We start from the raw sequence: 22039 nt of genomic DNA, 5'->3' as shown, positions 1-22039 counted from the left end.
CCACGCAACTGTCAAATTCCATTCTCTTTTCTTCCCACAGGGAGTTCCCTTGAGCGTTAGATGTGGAAATCCGCGGACGGCGGCAGGGGGGAGTAATTCCCAGGAAGATTTGGGGAATCTCGGGAGGGCCGGTGTTTTCTCAGTGGGGTTTTGAGGCTGCTCATAGCCACGACTCAGAGCCACACTTGGCTAGAGCCTGGGCTTTGACGGGGCCAAGAGGAGGAAAGCCAAGAGGTGGAAAGCCAAGAGGTGGAAAGCCAAGAGGTGGGTTCGCGCCTGGCTGCCCGGGTTCGGGGGAGCGGGGGCGGCGACTGCGGGGCCCCTGGTGGGGCGGGGGCAGGGCGGAGCGGGGCGGGGCGGGGCGAGACCGGCCGCGGCCCGGGGGGCGGGGCCAGGCGCGGCTCGCCCTCGCGGAGGCCGCGGCTGGGCTCCGCCTCGCCCCGCTACGCAGGCGGCGAGGCTGCGGTACAGGCCGGGCGGCACCATGGCGGCGGCGGCGCCTGCTGCTGCGGCTTCTTCCGATGCGGCGACTGCGACGGCAGAGCCGGAGGCCGGGGACGAGGACAGTCGCGAGGTCCGAGTGCTGCAGAGCCTGCGGGGCAAGATCTGTAAGCTGGGGCCGGGGTGAGGGAACCCACCCGGCGGCGGCGCCGCCGCCGGCGGCCGCGGGACTGAGGGGGCGGCGGGCGCGTGGGGGTGGCGGCGCCGAGCCGCGCTGGGACCCCGGGGCCGAGAGGGGCCTGGGCGGGGGCCAGGCGAGGCGCGCGGGGAGGACCGGCCCGGGGAGGCTGGAAGGGGGGTGTGTTGGGGGAGGCGTCTCCCGGACGGGGCGGCGTGGGCTGAGGCTGCCCCAGTCCGGAGCGAGTGGAGAGCCGGGAATTTGCCGGGGACCGGGGGGGGGGCCGTTTGCGGGGGCAGCGCCGGCGTGAGGGGCTCGGCTTTGGGGCGCGGCCTGGACGCTGGGACGCCCCGGCCCGGGCTGCGGCTGGGGGCGTGAGCTGGGGGCGTGAGGAGCTTCCGGCTGCCCTCCTACGCAGGCCTGCGGGCGGCTGCTGGCGTCGGGAGCGGCCCGGCGGTGGGAGCCGGGCGGTAATTACCGGGAGGCGCGGCCGGAGGAGGAGGAGGAGGGCGGGGAACTGAGGCTGGCCCGAGGGGAGGGGGCTGCCTGTTTTCTGGGTTCACGAGCCGGGGCGAGGGTGGAAAAGGCGCCCAGGGCTGGGGAAACGGTCCGCCCTGGGACTCGAGTGGCCACCGTACGGGTGCTCGCGAGTGAGCGCTCCGGGAGGGGCTGGGGCCGGACACCTGTACTCGCCCCACCTCGCTGCGGCGGGGACTTGAATCGAGAGACAGCGTGACTGACAGGGACTTAAGGCAGGATGTAGTGGCTTCCTGTGAGCAGGTCTCAAAACAGTCATCCAGCCCGCACTTAACCCACTTAATTCCTTTCTTTCTTATGCCTTTAATTGTTATTCGTGAGTGAGCCATCCTAGTTGCCTTCACATTTTTACTCAGAGGCCCTGAGCATTACTGTAGACAGACCATTTGAATTCAGTCATTTGGACATTTATTTTTTTTAAAAATGACCCTTTGGCGTCAGATTGCCAATTTTTTCACAGTACTGTAGTTTATTCAGAGGAAACACTTTTTTTTTTGGCTATTTGTAAGATAAGATATGTCAATACAGTTTATTTTTGCTCTGGTTGAAAATTAGTTTTGCTTTCTTGATTGAGTATCCTCAGATTGGAAACATGCTACATGCTTCATGTTTCCTGTAAATAGCCCTTAGTCATTAGGAGTACTTTTTACTCTGTATGAAGAAAATCGAATTGCATTAAAATGGTTAACAATGCTCTTTCTTGCACAGGATGTAAAATTTTCCTCTTCCTGAATAGTGATATTATTAAGTGAGGTTGGATTTCCCCACTTGCCTTTTTCAAGTTGATCCCCCTTTCAAGTATTTGGGATTTTATTAAACCTCAGAAGCAGACATATTAAATTCTCTCACCTTTTTATTTCCAGAAGTAGTGCTGGGGTTCTTAAGAGAGTACAGTTCTTAAAACCTGGAAAAATGACACCAGAGAAGGAGATCTTGTCTATGTCTAAGATCCCAGCACAACCTACTAGGGTATAAAATCTTTTCAGTATTCAAATTAAGTCTTATGCTTAATATTTGCATATATCTAATTTAATATTTGGGAAAACTATAAATGAATGGGCCAGAGCACCCCCCCCACTGATCTGATTTTTCAGATTTTCACTGCTTTACATTTTAGTGTCACTTGATGCTAGGCAGTGTCTATTGGAGCCTCGCTGATTTACATAGCTGCGGGTTGTACCATGGAACTACATATACACATATCTTGGAATCGAGAGTTAGGGTTGGGCTGTTTCCAGAAGGACTTAGCTGCCCTGCACTTTCACCTGCTCCATGGCAAAGATAGCACAGTAAGTGATATCACTGTGAGTGGAACTTGGGCCTACAAATAAAAAAACTCAACTTTGTTTCTATGGGAGAGCAACCCCACTACCCAGACTTGGAGATTGAACATCCAGCTGCTGGGAATGATATTACCTCTTTAACCATAGTCGAAGTACTACATCTGTTATCGCAGTCAGCTTCTTGCTTTTTGAATTGCTCAGCTTATAGCTCAGGTCATGGAGTGTCTGTTTGATAGAAAAAACGTATTAAGAAACTTATATACGAAGCTTCCCCCCATCTCCCTCTCCGTTTCTGTGCCCTCCTTTTAGCTGGTGTAATCTAGAGTTGGTTGACCTTCAGAACCCTGTGAAGAGATGCTGTTTTCTGTTTCCCTGAAACTGACATGTGGGTTTTGCAGGCTGGGGGCTGGGGGGCTGGAAGTGTCATTATTAGCAGGTGCTAAAGTCACAGAAATGGGATGATAGCGGTTCTGACTGTGCAGATATTAAGCAGCTTGGGGGTGTGGGTAACTGTGTCAGCTTTCTTTTTCACCATGCTGGGAGAGAGACCTCGGAGGAAAGCGTGATGTGCCCACCAGCCTGGAGATGTGCTGGCAGATTCCAACTGCTGATTGAGAGCCTTTGACTTGGGGAATTATAGATTCTTAGGTCTGAAAGTGAGCCTGAAAGGAAATGTTCTTTCTCCTGGACTTGGGTAGGACCCTTCAACTCCAGATTATTCCAGCAGAGTGGGAGGGTTGGATTTATATCTCTCTAAAGTTCTAGAATAGTAGTCCACAACCTTCTTTAGGCATATCACTCCAGTATTTATTAAATTTCCCATATATTTCCATATATCCCATATATTCCCCGTGTACTTCACAAGGTGAAATGACATTCTGTGGTCACTTCCAAACAATCAACTGACATTAGCTAATCCAGTGTTGCTACAGTATTTGAGCTTATGTGCCGACCCTTAATTCCTTGAAGTCATATTAGTGCAGTAGGAAACCATGGTAGCTCCAAATATTAATATTCAAGAGCCAGGTTTAGTTGTTGGATGTCTTAGAGTTGTATGAACCTTTCATCGAGGAAAGCAAGGTTGTACTGCAGACTCCATCCTTTGGTCTGAACTCCTGTGCAGTGAGTGGCCGGTATGTTAGTCCTCTTGAAGCACTTTGACATTGGCCCCATCCCCCTAAAAATCCCATACACAAGTGAAAGATGGGGGTTGGGGCTTTCTCCTTTATACTTTCAGGCTTCATGCTGTTATTTTGTCATGTCCTCCTTTTTGGTTACTGTTTTTTGTTAAGTTTGCTCTCATCCAGTTAAATCATGTTGTAAAAATGTTGCTCAAAGAGCCCAGACCACCTTATGCATGGGTTGACCTGCTCAAGGGAGACCGGATTGATAAGGGAGCCAATGAGGATTTGTGTGAACGTTGAGATGTGTGGTACAGTACAAGATCTGTGGGACCACGATATGTCCCAGAACTCACGTGGTCTCCCTGTGTAGGATCTGTGGGATATGGTTAAGTGCTTGAGTTTAGAGGCTTGGTCAGGTTAGTCACCTGGGTTTGATTCTTCACTTAATTTCTGACTTTTGTTAACTTCTGTGTGTCTCTCTGTTCTTGTGTGTAAAGTGGGGGTAGTTAAAACACCTCTATCTCACAGGCTTGATTTGAGGATTAAATAAATCCCCTCCCCGATCATTCTCTTCATCCCCCCAGGAACTGAATCAGATATGGGCCATCTCTTAGGAAGGAGTAATAAAGTAGTAGCTAAAAACTTTATTTTATGTTCTGGTCCAACATGTGCTGGCATTTCCTGGTGTACAAAGCTGATTAAAATCAGGAGACTTGAATTCTGTTTCATACGTTGTTAATTATTATTCATGTGACTTTAGGCAGCTCACTTACCTTTGAGCTTGTCTTCCTCACCTTTAAAATGGGAATAATGCCTCATCACTAGCCATTTTGTACATGTTGTTCCCTCTGCTTGGGCGTGTCTTCTCCTTTCTTCCACCCCATATTTATGCCAGGGAACTCCTACTCATCCTTCAGAAGCCTGCTCCATGTGATCCCCTGACCAAAGCCGTGTGTGCGGGACACTGCTACCCTCATTCCTGGAGAGAATGTGGTAGGCCTTTGTACTGCTGGGGGATCACAAGTTGTTGTTGATTTCCTTGTAACACATTGTATAGAAATCATTTCTTTCCCCCATTAGACTGTGAGTTCTTCCAAGGTAGAATTCATTCTTGTTTTTTTTTTTTGTTTTTTGTTTTTAATGTCCAGTTGTCAGCATGGTGGCTAGAACAAAATAGGCCTTTAGAAAATGTCTTACCTCTCACTATGTTATCCTGAGGAGGATTTGAGATATGTACTGTATGTGAAAGTGTTCTGTAAATTTTACAGCTAAACAAACTAGAAGATGATAGTATTATTAAAGACAAACTACATGGGTCCGTGGCAGGAAGTTCATCCCTTTCAAAATCACAGTTCCAACTGAGCTTAGGTTTGAATTGATGCCAAAGTTGCCGTATTAGGAGAAGGATTAAATTTATCTAAATGCTCTGATTGCTTATTATTGGGGTTGAATATTATTACCTGACTGTATTCCATGAATATTGTTACTAATTGGTCCTGAGCCTGTAAGAGAAAAATCTAATAATCCCACCTTACACATTAAATATTTTTATTTGTCATGGGAGGTTTCAATTTTTTGGTAATAAAATATAAATCAGAACATTTTATTGATCAATGTGATCGAATTGAGAGGGAGAAATTAAAAAGAGTTTATTCATGCTGAGAATTCATTATTATCAGACATTTGAAATGAGATGTTATTTAATAAATTAATAGAGAGAGATTTAAAAAGGGTTTGTTCATGCTAAGAACTCATTATTGTCAGAAATTTGAAATGAGATGATGAGTTATTTAAGATGGAGGAAGAATCCATCTTTCAGATGGATCGAAATGAGAGAAAAGGGTTCTTTGTAAAAGTTCACAGAGCAGTCCGCTAATCATTTGCTCTGAGGAAGACAGGAGGTAAACCTCAATGAGTTCATAGAATTTTTCTTTTTTAACTTAGAACTCTTTGAATAGACTCTTAAGAGACTGGAACTAACGTAGCTGAAATAAAACTATCGTTTTATCCTTTAATCATAGATACTAATCCTATTTCTTGCTAATGTGCTTTGTGAAATTATTTGAAAATAATAGCAGATTATGTTTTATCTACTAATGAAATTCTGTTTGCTTTTGAGTGCTGCTATCAGTTTTGTTGTATAGTAATCAATTAATGTAAATTAAGAAACTTTTTATGTATATTAAGAAATTTCTGCATCTTTAGTTTTGTATGTCATTATTTTCACCAAAATCCCTAGCTAAAATAATATACTTTATAAGGCTATACCAGTAGACATGCAAACATGAATGAACAGTACTTGACAAATTTGTTACAGTGATATTAGTTCTAAGAATATCATTAATGACAGAATGACTTCGGGCAAATTCTTTAACTTTGCTGAGCTTCTGTTTTCTTACTTGTAAAATGAAGGGTTTGGTTGTGGTCTTTAACATCCCGCCCAGCACTGAATCTTTGATTGTTGCCTTTTAACTTGAAACATTTATTAATACTTTAAGACAGTACATTGGATGCTTTTATTTTAATGCTTAAATGTGTTTAGTATACTTATTGTGTGTAATATGCACTAAGATTTATTAGATAATATTGTTTGAATCCTAACAAGTTTTTTTTTGTTTTGTTTTTTGTGACATTACTTTATTCAGCAGTACACAATACATATCTGAATGTGTGTTAGGGCACCAACCTACTGGGCTGTGAAATGGGCCTAAGCAGTGAATGAGATGAAAAAGGTTCTTACTAGTTTATCCTAAAGCAATAGTTGCTTTTAGACACTTGTATTCTTAGAGAATTATAAAAGTTTAGAGCTGGAAGGTAGAGAACATATCCTGTTCAGTCCCCTCATTTTGCAAATGAAGAAGTTGACACTCAGAGACTCCACTGTCATACAGTTAATGGCCTGTTGGGCACTAGTCCACTACTATCAAAGTTTTTACTAAAATGCTACGTAGGATGAACTCATTAGTATGAGTGTTGCAAAAGTACTGTGTTTAATATATGAAGATTACACTGCCTATCTTAATGATAATATCCAGAAGTAGTAATAGATTTTCACTGTGCCAGCTACATCCTCTCATCTGTTCCTCTTTAAGAACTTTGTGAAGTAGTTAGGATTAGTGATGAAACTGTGGTTGTAATCTAGGTGGAGACTGAGCCTGGATGTTTACCTTTTTTTGTTATGCTCTAACTCAGCTGTTTTCAGACCTGACTGCCCATCGGTGTCACCTGTGAACTTAAAAAGTTCTGATGCCCAGGCTTTACTCCAGACCTACTAAATCAGAATTTCTGGGGTGGTACCTGGACACCTGTAGGTTTAAAACATTCCACAGGGTTTGTTAATGGGCAGCTAGGATGGTGAGCCTCAGCTTTTGCCCATTGAACAGACTAGCCACCAACTACCTGAATGTTAGCAACCTGTTGTGCGTGACCATTTAAAGGGTACCAGCGACTTCCCTGGCGGTCCAGTGGTTAAGACTCTGCGCTCCCAATGTAGGGGGCACGGGTTCAATCCCTGATCAGAGAAGATCCTGCGTGCCGCGTGGCATGGCAAAAACAAAAAACAAAAAAAACAAAAAAAGAATAAAGGGTACCAGTAGAAAGTTTGGTGTGATCACAGGGAGGTTCTCAATTGATTATTTTTAAAGGTTTATTTGTTCATTTGATTAGATAGTACAAATACTTGGTACAAAATTCAAAAGGTACATAAGGTATACATTAAAAAGTTAATTTTTCTCACTTGTTTTATTCCCCTAGCCATTCCCTCTTCAGAAGCAAGCATTACCAATTTCTTTCGTATGCGTACAGAGATTGTTTAAGCATTTATACTTAAATGTGTGAGTATTAACATCTCTGTCTCACCAATATACATATCATAAAAAAATATACACATTGTTTGCATCTTGCCTTTTTACACTTAATAGTAGTAGCTTGACGATTTTTCATAAATATATGTGTGTATATATGGGGGGAGGGAGGGAGGGGGAACTGCCTCATTTTTTTAACAGCTGCATAAAATTTCGTCATCTCTATATACCACAGTTTATTTAGCCAGTCCCCTGGACTGGACATTTAGATTATTTCCAGTTTTTGCTATTACAAACATTACTGCAATAAATAATTTTGTAGGTATTTTATTTTTCATATGAATGCATGTGTCTGTAGGATAAATTCCTAGATGTTAAATTGATGAATTGAGTGGTATGTGCATTTTTATGCTCAAAGGACAGTGGCAAATTGCTTTTCATAGAAACTATAACAGTTTATGCTCCCAGCAGCAATATATGAATGCCTGTTTCTTTACACCCCCATAGTGTGTATTTTGAAACTTCTTGATCTTTACTGGTCTGTAAGATGAAAAGGAACACCTAGTATTTAGTCTTAATTTGCACTTCTAAATGAGGTTGAGGATTTCTTCATAATTTTTAAAATAAATTTATTTATTTTTGGCTGTGTTGGGTCTTTGTTGCTGCGCGCGGGCTTTCTCTAGTTGCGGTGAGCCGGGGCTGCTCTTCGTTGTGGTGCGCGGGCTGCTTATTGTAGTGGCTTCTCTTGCTGCGGAGCACGGGCTCTAGGCACACGGGCTTCAGTAGTTGTGGCTCACGGGCTCTAGAGAGCAGGCTCAGTAGTTGTGGCGCAGGGGCTTAGTTGCTCCGCGGCATGTGGGATCTTCGCGGACCAGGGCTCGAACACTACCCTGCATTGGCAGGCGGATTCTTAACCATTGCACCACCAGGGAAGCCCCTTTCTTCATATTTTTAAGAGCTATTTTTTTCCCCATTTTTTGGTGTTTATTTGGTTTGCCTTTTTCCCTGCTCCTTTATCAGTCATCTTACTGATTTGTGGGAATGTTTTATGCAGTAAGGAAGTTAGCTATCTTTTTAGCGGAAAGATTTTTTTAAATTTAGATCCTTTGGCTGATGTCTCTGTTTATTCTTGAGGAGAAGTTGGTTATGAGATCCAGTGAGGGCAGTCTTTTGTTTCATCTACATATATAATTTTCTGATATTAGAATAGAGATGGAAAAAGAATTGTTTGAGGAAAAGTAAATGAAGACTTAACTATAAACAGGAGCTAAAAGATAAACAATAGATTGGGAGAAGATACTGGCAGCAAATCTTAGAGGAAAAAGAAAACACTTATATAACACTTATACTGTGCCAGGCACTGTTTTAAAGCACTTTAAGTCCAATAAAGATGTTTGAAAAAAAAAAAAAGATAAAGCACTTTAAGTATATTAACTAACTTAATCCTCATGGTGACTCTATAAGTACAGTTATTATCCACATTTTTACAGATGAGGAAACTGAGGTGCGGAGGCCTTAGTGTAACTGAGCCTTAGTTTAACTGAGGCTAAACTAAGTAACTTGTCAAGATGAGACAGTGAGTGAGCCGTGGGCAGACTGGCTCTGTTACTCTTAACCTGCTATCTATACTCCTTATTTGTTAGTGTCCAGAGTATATAAAAAGTTCATCCAAATTTTAAAAAGGAAAAGGCCATTAGAAAAATAAAGGATATGAATAGGCATTCCACAGAAAAGAAGATACAAAAGGCCAGTAAACATAAGAAAATACTGGAAAGGTTTAACAAAAATTAATCAGGGAAATACAGATTTTAAAAAGTCATCAGTTTGTGAAAAAAGAAGAGCTCATTGCTTTCAGTATTTGGTGAGGGTTTAGGGAAACAGGTACTTTCTTCACTGTTGCTTGAATTTAAACTGGAAAGCAGTGTTGGAGAGCATTTTGGCAATATCTGTTAAAAATTTAAGTGTGTATACCCTATTCATTTCTACTTCTACATATCTGCCCTACAGAAACACACGGTTGCAGAAGAGGTATATACAAACATGTTTAATATTACCTTGTTGGTAAAACAATACAGAGGCAATTTAAGTGTCCATCAGTAGGATGATGGCTAAGTAGTATGTTCATAAACATATTTTATAACACACACACACACACACCCCATTTACATGCACCTGTGTGGGTGCAACTTCTTTATATCTAGGTGCCACTTTTTTTTTTTTTGAAAAACTCTGGATCATGACTGAATTTTGGCTTCCTGGATGCCGTTATCAGAAATAGTAGCCTTATCCCATATATGGCTAAAATGAATGAGATGTATCTGTAGTATGAAAGGAAAGAACTTCAAGAGGTATCGTTGAATACGAAAGAAGCCAGTTGTTAGGGTGGTATGTATAGTTATATGTGACTTCTGTATATGTATATGGAAAAATGCACAGAAAGGTGTTTGAAAAGATAAACAACATTGGTTATGTCAGTGGTGGACAAAGGGAATTGGCCTTATAAAGGTTTACTTTTCTGGAGAGTGTATTTATGTATGAGGTATGTTATCAAAAAATGACTATTTGTATAAGTGAATTTGATACAATATTTGTCTTATTCTGTGAGAGCCTCTCTTTCTCTAACTGTTGAAGACTATCCTATCTGCAAAAATAAGGGCAACCAAATGTTAGGTTGGGTAACATTTTGAGTGCACATAGAAATAAAGTCAATTTTTCTGTCAATTTTTTGGGTAACTTTTAATTTTGATATAACTTCACACACACAAAACTGTAAGAGTAATACAGTGAATTCCCATATGCTCTGCCTGTTTTCACCAATTGTTTGTATTCAGAAAGTTGACTTTAAAAAAATTCAGTATTTTGTTTCAGAGGAATATAGTAAAAAGAATAATTTTGATCCCTTAAAATATTGTTAACATTTGTGTGAGTAGTACGGAACCTCTTCGTTTTGAATTTGGGCAGTTTTAATTTTTAATTTTATTAAATGTTTATTTATTTGGTTTTGCTGGGACTTAGCTGTGGCTCACGGGCTCCTTAATTGCGGCACGTGGCCTTCTTAGTTGTGGCATGCCAACTCTTAGTTGCCGCATGCATATGGGATCTCGTTCCCTGACCAGGGGTCGAACCCAGGCCCCCTGCATTGGGAGCTCGAAGTCTTAACCACTGTGCCACCAGGGAAGTCCCTGGACAGTTTTATTTTATAAAAAAATTTTCTTGGTAGGTGGGGGAAGTGAACTAACATTTATTGAGTATTTACTCTTTTCCAGGTACTCTTTAGGATACTTTGTAAATTATTTCATTTAATCCAATTTCATGAAGAAATTTGTTATTAATTCCTATTTTAGCAAAGAAGCAGATGGAAAGGCTCAGGGTTCAAAGGGGCAGGGGCAAGTATTCAGAAGGTCTTTAAGATGCCAAGGTCCATGTCCTTTTCTCTACCAAGTTGCCTGTGAGTTGGTATATTGGGAAGAACTGATGAGTACATTTCTGTTGTCAAGAAGTTAATAATTATCTCTAAATTGGTTATGGTCTAATGTCAATAAAATTAGAACGTTGGAATGCTATAAAAATTTATCTTTAGTACTGTTTTCGGGTTTCACAAAAAATGTTATTCTTCTGTCTGCTTGGCTGTGCTCATGTGGGTTTGTGCATGTTAACGGTTCTCTTAGAAAACACACCCGTGCACACACACACACCCCATATACATGCACCTGTGTGGGTGCTACTTCTTTATATCTAGGTGCCACTTTTTTTTTTTTTTTTTTTTTGAAAAACTCTGGATCATGACTGAGTCCCATTTTGGCTTCCTGGATGCTGTTATCAGAAATAGTAGCCTTATCCCATATATGGCCTGTCCATGTAGCCCTTAGTTCTGTCACCACCTGGCTTTGGGCCTTTCATTTGCTTGCCATACTAGTCTCTCTTGGTCAGCTTAGGAGCCTTTAAGTTTCTTGTAGCTGTAGGGACCATTGGCCTGTCCTAGGAGAGATTTCTGCCATATGTGCTTCAGAGTTTGGTTTGCTACTTGAGAAGGGGGCTGTAGGGAGCTTAGGGATCAGCACACGTTCAAAACTGAAACCAGAAGTGGGCAAGGCAAACCACAGGAAGATCCTGCCTGCAACTTGGTGACGTCTCTCTATAACCCATGGAGGTTTCCTGGCAATACCTTGCGAAACTTGCCTTTTCATGTACAGTAGTTTCCTAACTTCTTGCTCCGGCCTAAGCTTCAATCGGAGGTGATTAATATGATAGCAATATAGATAACTGTATGATAATTATTATGCACATGACTTGTGTAAAACAATTGGCCCCTAACTATGTTCTGTAGACTTTCACACTGAGGAGCTGCATCTTACCTAGTAGGGCATTTTTGAGGAGTTGCCATGGAATTCATGCTTTAACCTTGACTTTATGCCTTGTCAAGAGTTGTACTTTATGTTGTTCAGGTTTTATAACCACAAGACAGTTCTTTGCTCACTGAGTTTAGGCTAACCACCTAAACTATACTGGATTCCTGGAGTCCTTTGCCCACTCAAGTGCTCACTCAGTGCTATTACCTCGTTTATGTTTTACTGGTGATTGCACAGTACCTTATTTCCGTGATGGAGTAGGAGTGCAGTGTTAGTGAAACTTTATTATTCCCTGTTTCTTTAACCTCCAGGTCCCAGGTTGATATCATAGTGCCTGTTCTTCCATAGAACCAGATTTCTGCTAGGAATTATGTAATGTGTTGATTTTTTTTAAGATGACCAGTTGAGTGGGATTATAGAATCTCAGATTATATTTTTAAAGGTAATTTATCATTTATTGGGAGTAAGAAAAGTTGCTTGACAATCTAGTTATCTGATTATGTTAATTTATGCATTGGAAAACCCTACTTACTAGTAGATATTCCAGCAGTCACCATATGCCTATTGGTGTCTCATTCTCTGCCTCAATAGTATCACAAATGTAAATGTATAACTTCCCAGTGGTGCTTTTGAGATGACAACTAGAGAGCGAAATAACAGCTATGTAACTTTTTTCTCTTCAGTGGTTCTTAGGTACCCCCCCTCCTTTTTTGTTACTGTACACCTGGGGCAATCCGACATACTCTGAAGAGGGTGAATAGGAAAACTTTTGGAAGGTCATGTGTGATTACGGCAGTTTTTCTCTTCCTTTCTCCATTGAGAACTGTAAAAAATGAACAAGAGAGAGCTCTTCTGTAAGATTTCTTTATAGGAAATATTTATTAGCTATCTAGAAATTGAATGATAAATGAAACTGTAGCATGTTGAAAACATGATTTTCTGCTACTTTTCTAGTAATCACCTAACCTCTCTGAGCCTCAGCTTCCTTTTGTATAAATTCGTAATGGTAGTTATTCTAATCTTACAGAGTGGTTGTGGGAAGATTGGATGACTTGCTATAGTGCTTGGCACGTTGTAACGTAAACAGTAGTGATAATCGGTAAAGTAAATATTCATAGTTTTCTTGATGAACAGCTATTTAATATAAATGTATATCCAGTTCTTGTAGTGTTTATGAGATTAAACTGGCCACAGGTAGCAATATCTAAAAACATTTGAAATCAATGTTGCCATGTGCATTTTAAAACATTTCAGGTGTTATCTCTCAGGATCTTAAATCTCTACGGAGGCCTAGAAGATTAACTAGTTAAGGTGTTGCAAACTCCAGTCTACAGAGACCAGGCATAGTGAAGTTAAAGCCAGGTGGGGATTGTTAGGATTTCAAAAGAGGCTGTCTCTACAGTTTCTACTCAGAACCACGTTGCCAGGTCTCTGATTATTAAAGAGAAACCAGAAATATGGGTTTATTTATTATTAACTCTCCCAGTTTCTAGATGTTGGCTACATTTTTCCTAACACTATGCAAGACAGACAAAATAAATCTCTGGTTAGCTGACCCCCAAATTGTGCCCCCCCATTTGAAATAGTTCAAACCCCTCATTTTAGAGATGTGCAGCCCGAGGTATAGAAAGGTTAGATGTTTGTGCATCTATTTCCTCTAGTGGAAATGTATTATTTCGTTAATAAAAGTCTCATTAAAAAAAAGTGAGCTTCTCTGGTGTATCTCGTTGTTAAATTACAGATTATCTTTGGTCAGAACCTAATGGCTTGAGTGAAGGGAATTGTGTACAGATGCTAATTTTTAGGAATCTCTAACCAAGGAAGGGCACTATTAGTTACTATTTACTGAGTGATTACTCTGTTCTAGGCATCGTGGTAAGTGCTTGACCTCAGCTAACGGTCACAGTAGTCCTTGAAGCATTATAATTACCTCTTTTTATGCAGGAGGTTGAGACTAGGGACATGCAGATCATTAAGTACAAAACTCACGTTGAAACTCATATGTGTCTCCAAAATGAATTTGTTTAACTTGCACCAGTACTGTATATGTTTTCAGAATTTTGTGCAACTTTCATCTTACTGCAAAAATTAAAATTAAACATTATACGAAAATTTGGAAGACCTTATATGTTAACATTACATAGGATTGTCTTGGGACTCCCCTGGCGGTCCAGTGGTTAAGACTCAACACTTTCACTGCAGGGGGCACGGGTTTGAGTTCTGGTCGGGGAACTAAGATCCCGCATGCCTCTCAGTGCAGCCAAAAAAAAAAAAAAGAACACGTATAGGATTGTCTTTTTGTCTATAATTAGATGGCATAACAGCATTTTACTTTTATTCTAAGCTTGTCGACACTGAAGCTGTTATATTTTTAAGCGTATGTTTGTTTCACTCCATTTTTTTGTTGTGTATGTAAATGATAATGTTTGCATAGTTTTATATCTTGCCCCCCATCTAAAGGTCTAATCCTCTGTTTAGGTTGCTATTCCAGTTATTAGAACATCATATCCTGAGTCACTCAGGCCAAATTCTGTGAATTTTCTCTCTGTAGTACCTCTTCCATTTTTCTTTTGCTCGCATCTTCCCTTTATTCCCTTAGTTTAGGCCCGGTAACTGTTAGTAATTTTCCTGAAGCATAGTTTTGATCACACAGAAACTTTTAGTGACCCTTGTTGCTTCCTGAATAAAGTTAAAACTCCTTAGCTTGGCATTCCAGGTTCTGTTTGATGCCACCTTTCCTTTACAGTCTCATCCTTTCTTATAACCCTTTCATCTCTCTTTACGCTTTAGCCAATTTGTACTATTCACTGCCTCCTTGAAGGTGCTCCTCCTGTTTCCACCTCCCGAACTTGTTCACGTTGTGCCTGCCTTACTCCTGGAATGTTATCCCTCCATTCCCAGTTTCTGTATTTAAAAAAAAATTACTTGGAAGAAGTTACCTTGAAGATTAAGTGAAATAATATATATGAAGTCCCTAAAAAAATCTATGTGTAATGTATTATTTATTTGATAAATGAATATAGTGAACTATTATTATGATTTAGCTTTCCTCCCACTCCAAATAATCTTTATCTTCGGATCATCTTGTCCAGGACCCTGGCCCTTTGCAGTTTCTCTTGGGAGTTAATCGCGCTGGCGGGTCTGTATTGGCTTTTATTTCTGTGCTTAAGGTATCCTTTGAAATAGATTGGAGATTCTACAAGATCTCTTAGGATAGTTTCAGGAAGGAATAGCTGTCTGTTCCTCTCAACACTGCTGTGTTCAGAAAGACATTAATAGGAATGGAAAGACTAGGCTTTGGAATTTGATTTCTGTCATTTCACTGTGCCAGCTGTGTAACTGTGAATTTTTTTTTAGTTTATAGAAGAGAACAGTAATGCTTATGTCACAAGGTTGTTGTACCAACCACATGAGGTATTTGAGAAAATATTTAGCACTGTCTCGGAGCATGCAACTGCTTGATAAATATTTATCTTCTTTTCTTACTTATCCCAGTAGTGTTCCCCTCTCGGACACACAGAAACATGCATACAAACCTATAGATATATATGCATGCACACAGTCCCCCCAAAACATACACATAAACACATATGTGCATACTCACATCCATGCCCAGAAGTGTAACACTGGAATCTCTACCCAATACCCTGATATTTGGGATTCTAGTCCTAGGTAAAATTTATATGGTAGGCTCTGGACCTGTGACCTTTGCACAGAATCATTGATCTTGTACACAGAGAGTTGACTGTCTTTCTATTTCTGTTAATCTAGGTTATTGGTTTTGATTCCCAATGGTGTTTATCTTCTTGGTTTAAATTGTTTACTTTTTGCCAATGACTAAAAGCTATTTTCTATAAAATAGTTACTTGTCTCCCCTCTTTCTTCAGGTATTTATGCAGAAGTTACCTTCTAGGTGGAACCTTCCTTGGCTCCCCTCCCTCTGCCATTTCATGTGGTGCCCATTCCTGCTTAATACTAACATACCATTTTAATTTATTTATCTTATTTATTATCTGTCCATCTGTGTTAGTTCAATGAGGACACAGTTTTCTCATTAATGTATCCCTGGCATCTGAGTAGGCACTCAGTAAATGTTTGAATGTGTGCATTTCAGGACTGGTTTGTTTGTTTTCAATATGATATCTCTGTATTAACACTATAAAAATTCTGAAATTTAGTGCTTTTGGTAACTGTATACAGGAGACATTTTCTTTTTAAAACTTTGGAGCAGTTGACATGGATAAACTTATATCAAACTTATAAAAAGAAGTTTATATGCAATTTTATAATTCGTGATGTGATATTAGAACCCCTTTTTTTGCCCATGCTAAAGTTATAAACATACACATACTTATACTTATTCAGTAGATATTTCATTAACTGTTATAAGCTAAGCATGATGCTAAGCATTGGTCCTGTCCCTTAAGTTTATATTCAGCGAAGAGACATGTAGCAGTCTCCTTTGCTGGTTCCTTCTTAACTCTACTAATGCAAAATGATGATGGAGAGCTCTGAGGCTCAGTCTTCAAATCTCTTTTCTTTTCTCCACATTTACCTTCCTTGTGATCCTGTATAGTCTTAAGGTTTGAGATATATTATGTACTTGCTAATGATTCTCAAATTTTATCTCTAGCCAGCACTTCTTTGCCCACTTGCATTTGCACTTGGATATCTAATAGGCATCTCAGACTTAACATACTCAATACAAACTCTTGATCCCTCTTTCCCAACAAGAGACTCTTTCCTCTGGAAGTGGCATCTCTGTTCGTCCAGCTGCTCTGGCTGAAACCCTTTAAGAAGCGATCCTTGACCCCTTTTCCTCTCACATCCACATGCAAACTATCAAAAATCCTGTTGGCTCTATCTTCAAAATATATGCCCAGCTGACCACTTCTTTCCATGCCAGGACTGCCCCCCTAGTCTCAGTTACCTCTAATCAAAATGATTACAATAGCCTCCTATCTAGTTTCCTGCTTCCACCCTTTTCCTTCTGCAGTGATTCTTTAGAACAAAAGTTGGATCATGCCATTCTTCTGCCCATAATCCTTCAATAGCTTCCCATCTCATTCAGAAAAGCCTAAGACTTTCCATTGGCCTGCAAGACCCTATTTAACCTGTTTCCTTCCCCAATCCTACCTCATCTCTTACTGTTTCCTCGCTCTTCCTACTTTGCTTACTGTTTTACAGCCATACTGGCCTCCTTGCTATTCCTTCAGTGTGCCAAACTATCCTGTCTCAGGGCCTTTGCATATTTTATTGTTTCTGCTAATCATCTCTTTCCCCAGGTATCTGCGTGACTCACTCCCTCATTGACCTCCTTCAAGTATCTCCTCAAATATCTTCACAGAAAGGCCTTCCTTGATTCCCTGTATAGAATAACATTGCTCTCCTCCCTCTCTACCCTCTGGGCCTGGCACTCCCTCACTGTCTTACCTTACTTTATTTTCTTGCATGGCAATAAATATTATATACTTACTTGTTTAAGAGTTTATGATGCTTGTCCCCACTGTCTCAATTGTATAAAAGTTCCACGTGGGCAGAGACCTAGTTTTGTTCATTGTTATATTCCCAGCATTTAGAAAGGTGTCTGGCATGCCATAGGCACTTAATAAATATTTGTTGAATGAAGTACAAGTGCAATCCAATACGATCCTTAGAGTAGAAGTGCATATAAGATGTAGTAGGGAAGAGAGGAAAGGGTGACATGCCTACCTAGGAGTTGAGGGAAGACTTTACAAAGATGGTCTTAAGCAGAGCTTTCAGGAGAAAAAAGATCAGGTGAGAGCATCCCATGCTATGAAGATAGTGTTGAAAATGTACAGGGGCATGAGAGAACACAGTGTTTTCAAGGAACTAAAAGTACAGTACTGCTGGAACATAACTTGTGGGGGTAAAGATTAAGTAGTAGATGGTGCCAGATTATGAAGGGTTTTTATGCCAGACAAAGGAATTTTAGGTTTTATCCTGCAAGGTGGGCAGTGGTAGATATGGAGGAGCCATTGAAGATTTTTGAGCAAGGAGTGATATATATGTTTACGTATTAAAAAAGTAACAGGCAACAGTGTGAAGGAAGGGGATCAAAGCTAAATACAGCATTTTGTTATATACTCTGTATATGAAGTTGCAAGATATGTATGATGCAGAGAAACAATTCATGTCCCGTGAATGGGCAGGCGGCTATTTCATTTTATGGTTGACAAAACCAGTGATGTGTAGTGTGAAGGTGTTCTTGGCCTACTTGCAGTACATCTGTGAGGGAGAAGAAATGCCCAGTGGAGGATTGGTTCATCTCTAAAAATCCATGCTTTAGGAGAGAAGATTTTTTAAAAAAATTTGGTTAACCATTATGTTGTAAGTCATGTAGACTGAAAAGTTCTTAAAGAGTACCAGTTATGAATTCAACAAGAAATGGTGTTGTTATAGAGTAAAAGATGTCGTGCTTGAAGGCCAGCCTCCTTTCTTCATAGAGGAATGGTTGTTTCGTCAGTAATATGCCTCCTGCTCTTGATTCATTGTTGAAAAAAATAGCAACAGCTGTAAATGTAGTCAGAGCTATACTATTTGCTGTAGGGCCAATAATACATCTGCCTTTGTAGAAATATCTACCTTTGCATATTGAAGTACCCTGGCATGCACAGAATTTTAAAAATCAAGAATAAGCTAAAAACATTTTCTACTTTCATTCAAATGCAAGTAAAAACTATTTCCATTATTTCAGCTGTCTTGCTCAAGTGTCATATCTTAGCAATATATTGAATGTCTTGAACACATTTTAATCTTTTTACTTTAGAGTCAAAATAGAATGTGTAAATTTAAGGATAAGATGGAGGTACTCAAATGGTGCACATGGTTTGGATGTTGAGAATTTGGCACTCCCAAATTCATGGAAACATGGTATTGTATTATTGAGCATGTTTTCAAAACCACATCCAAATGCTGCAGTAGGAAATGAAGAAATGTTTTCCAAAGGCAGATACAACCATGCAGAGTTAGGATCCATTTGTTTCCATTTCCCAAGTTGAAGTATTCACCTTTTGAGTGTGCTCTGCTATTCAACTCATTGTCTAATGGAACAGTAAAAGTGGTTGTCAGTGAGATACTGCTTTATAATTTCTGAGTCCATGTTTGATCCAGATAGCCACATCTAGTTGAAAGACTTACCAAACTCTGATGACGATGACCAGTAATGTGAGATGGGACTTTCAAATTTGTTAGAAAAGGTAGAAAGGATAAGAAAAGAAGCTAGTCAGGATTAGGTTACAGAATCAACTCTAGCTAGTGTAAGCAGAAAGAGATTTAATAAAAGATTTTTTTTTAAATAAAAGATTTTAAGTGGCTTACAGAATTGTTAGAAAGACTGAAGAAATAGACTCTAGTCCAACTTTCAAGAATGACATTCAAAAGCCACATTGCATCTGGGCCACAAAGCGATTTACTACCTCTTTTTGGATCAGAAAGGTGCCTGCAAAATTAGGAAGTTGTACCTTTTAGCTGTAGAACCTTGCCACCTCTACCATGATCAGGAATCTTCCACTATTAGGAAACAGCCAACGACAAGCAACCATCTTCATCGGTAAACTGTTGTCACTGCTGCTAGCTCTAGAAGTAGGTTTTATTATTACTTTCTGGACACACCGTGCAGCTTGTGGGATCTTAGTTCCCCGACAGGGATCAAACCCGTGCCCCCTGCACTGCAACCATGGAGTCCTAACCACTGGACTGCCAGGGAATTCCCCTGCTGCTGCTGGCCCTAGAGCTAAGCCACACTGGCCACAACCTGTGTGACAGAATGGATGCCTTGTACCCTTCTTCTTGATATCTGTGAAACCTGTGACTGGATACAAGGACTGCAGCCAGTGCTACTGCGGGAAACTTGGACATCTCCATGACAGTACTTGCTAGTAGAAGCAACATAAATGCAACCTCCCTTCTCTTTTGTCCTCCAAATTTCCAGCGAGTGCATCTAATTAACGGAATTTAAATCACATCCACAACCCTAACTACAAAATAGGCTGGGAAATGTAGTTTTTAGCTTTCTAGTCTCTGCAGTACAGGAAATCATACACCAAAGGACATTGTAACAGATGATGAACACTGACCCACCATATCTGCCACAGATATAGACCCTGATTCTCCTGAAGGCTAGCCATCATCAAATGCGCTATAGATAAATTGAGAAAGATGGCACATAATACCATCAAATAATGTTGAGAGGCTTACAAGTATTTGTATTTTAGTATATTTTAAAATTGTTTTATAATGACATATTAAAAAAAAATGCCTGAAATTGGTTCTCCACCTATATGATGAATTTAGTGGTCTGTGGATGCTCAGAGTTACCTGACATTTAAAGTGTAGGTAGTGGATGAAAAGCCTGAAAGAGGGAGTTCAAAAAAAAAAATTAGAATGGGTTACCTAAGCTGAGGAAAGGTCAGTGTTATCAAACACTGAAGTGTGATTAAGTAAGGTGGGACCAGAAGAACAGTCACTTGATTTGGTAGCACTTAATATTATTAGTGTTCTTGAAAGTTCTAGTAAAGAAATAGGGTCAGAAGCCAAATTGTAGGTTTAGGCTGTGAGTAGGAGGGGAGGGATTGAAGCAGGGATTATAAAATAAGTTGTCTGGAAGCTTGCCTTTTAAGGAGCAGTAGTTTATTGTTTGTTTGGTTTTTGTCCAATGCATTTGCTTATTTATATACAATAATCAACTAGAACTAGTGAGGGCCTATGAAAATATCACCCACAGGACAGGTATAATCTTCTAAAGTTCCTCACTTCTTTGTGTAGCTTAATATAAAGTGTGTGCTATTAAATTAATCTTTCTGCTTAGAGATATATTGAGTACAATGTTATTTTTGTTAATTCTCTAACCATTAGTTACTTTTGATTTTTTAGAATAAAGTGACAGTTAATCATTTTGATTTATGTTTTTTATAAAGTGCCAGTTAATTACCACTGTATTTTGGAGTCACAGTTTAAAGTGTTGATAGCTGACTTAATCAACATATATTAGCATGATTGATTGGTCATCTGGCATTGATTAGATGAATTTACTTTTCAGTGTAGTTTATTTTGAACATTAGTGACAGATATTCAAAGATTATGACAACTGCTTTTCTAGGAAGTGATGTTGAGTCCATTTTATATATTACGTAGAACTTGAATTTTAATTATTCTGAGTAAATATCTGATAATGTCAAGTTCATTGGATTCTGTAGACAAAATAACCCCCACTGTCTCCCTCTTAGAAAGGTGGGCGGTGGAATATGTGTACATTTATATAGTGTAGTTTTCTCAGATTGCACTGGTGTGAATGGAACAGCAACATGTTCAAGGGCAGTGATTTAGTATTTAAGATTCCCTCATTAGATATGGAGCATGTTTATTATGATTTAATTCCAAATTTGTTTATATTCCAGGCCCTATATGGTGACCTAGGTGGATTTTTAGTTAAAAAAAAAAAAAAACAACCCAAACCCTCTGGATTACACAGAGGGGAGACGGCAAAGAAGGAGAGACTTAAAGGAGAAGGTTGAAAGTAATGAAAACAGAATTGCTGGGCAGTGTCCTGGAGTGAGAGGGAGGGAATGGGGTAGAGAGAGCACAGGTAGATGGATGAGCTATAGATAATAGGTAGGGACATTGTAGTCTTTTGAGGAAGAGAAGATGGATGGATACAAATTCAAATATATATTATTTTTCCTGTTAGGAAATGTGAATTTGTAAAGGCCAACCCATATTAGGCAAGTTGGGGGTCATTTAAAAGATGAGATTCCTTTATTTTGACTTGAGATGCTTATTCTATGACGTGGTAACTTGATTTCTTTCCCCTAATCTCTCAGTGGCAAACTTAATAACAGTGAGTATCTAACTGGTGCCTTTCCATTGATTTTTCTAATTTTATTTTATTCTACTTTTAGTTTTCGAGAATTCTGTTTTATTCGGTGGACTTACTCAGGACTTAAGCCTGAGAGACAGCCTCTCAGATAGCTCTGAGGGACGGTTCCCTGATTTTTATAATTTTAATTTAAAAAAATCATTTGTTTATTGAGTTTTTCATAGGTGCTTCTTAAGTTTCTGCTAGACTTCTTTAAAAGATATTGGTTTAAATGGCCTTTAGTTTTATTTATTATTTTTTAAATATTTATTTATTTGGCTGTGCCGAGTCTTAGTTGTGGCATGTGGGTTCTCTAGTTGCAGCATGCAGGATCTTTAGTTGCGACGTGCGGGATCTAACCCGGGCCCCCTGCATTGGGAGCACGGAGTCTTAACCACTGGGCCACCAGGGAAGTCCCTGGCCTTTAGTTTTAAAGTTGGTAAGCAG

The 22039-nt window shown here is 40.0% G+C and overlaps 1 protein-coding gene across 4 annotated transcripts in view; it reads left to right on the top strand.

Moving 5' to 3' along the window:
* Positions 1–454: 454 nt before the first annotated feature.
* The window catches only part of RASA2 (RAS p21 protein activator 2), a 116025-nt gene continuing 94440 nt past the window's right edge, over positions 455–22039 (top strand). For all 4 annotated transcript variants that reach the window (XR_009540650.1, XM_060149718.1, XM_060149719.1 and 1 more), the window contains exon 1: positions 455–608. Coding sequence is in view for 3 of the 4 variants with exons in the window: in XM_060149718.1 (XP_060005701.1) it covers positions 485–608 (124 nt within the window). In the remaining variant the exon portion in view is untranslated. The remainder of the gene's footprint in view (positions 609–22039) is intronic.

This window comes from Lagenorhynchus albirostris, chromosome 5, assembly GCF_949774975.1.
Source record: "Lagenorhynchus albirostris chromosome 5, mLagAlb1.1, whole genome shotgun sequence".
In the NCBI taxonomy this organism is placed as follows: Eukaryota; Metazoa; Chordata; class Mammalia; order Artiodactyla; family Delphinidae; genus Lagenorhynchus; species Lagenorhynchus albirostris.
Note: the sequence above shows the minus strand (reverse complement) of the source record. Positions and strands in the feature narration are given on the sequence as shown.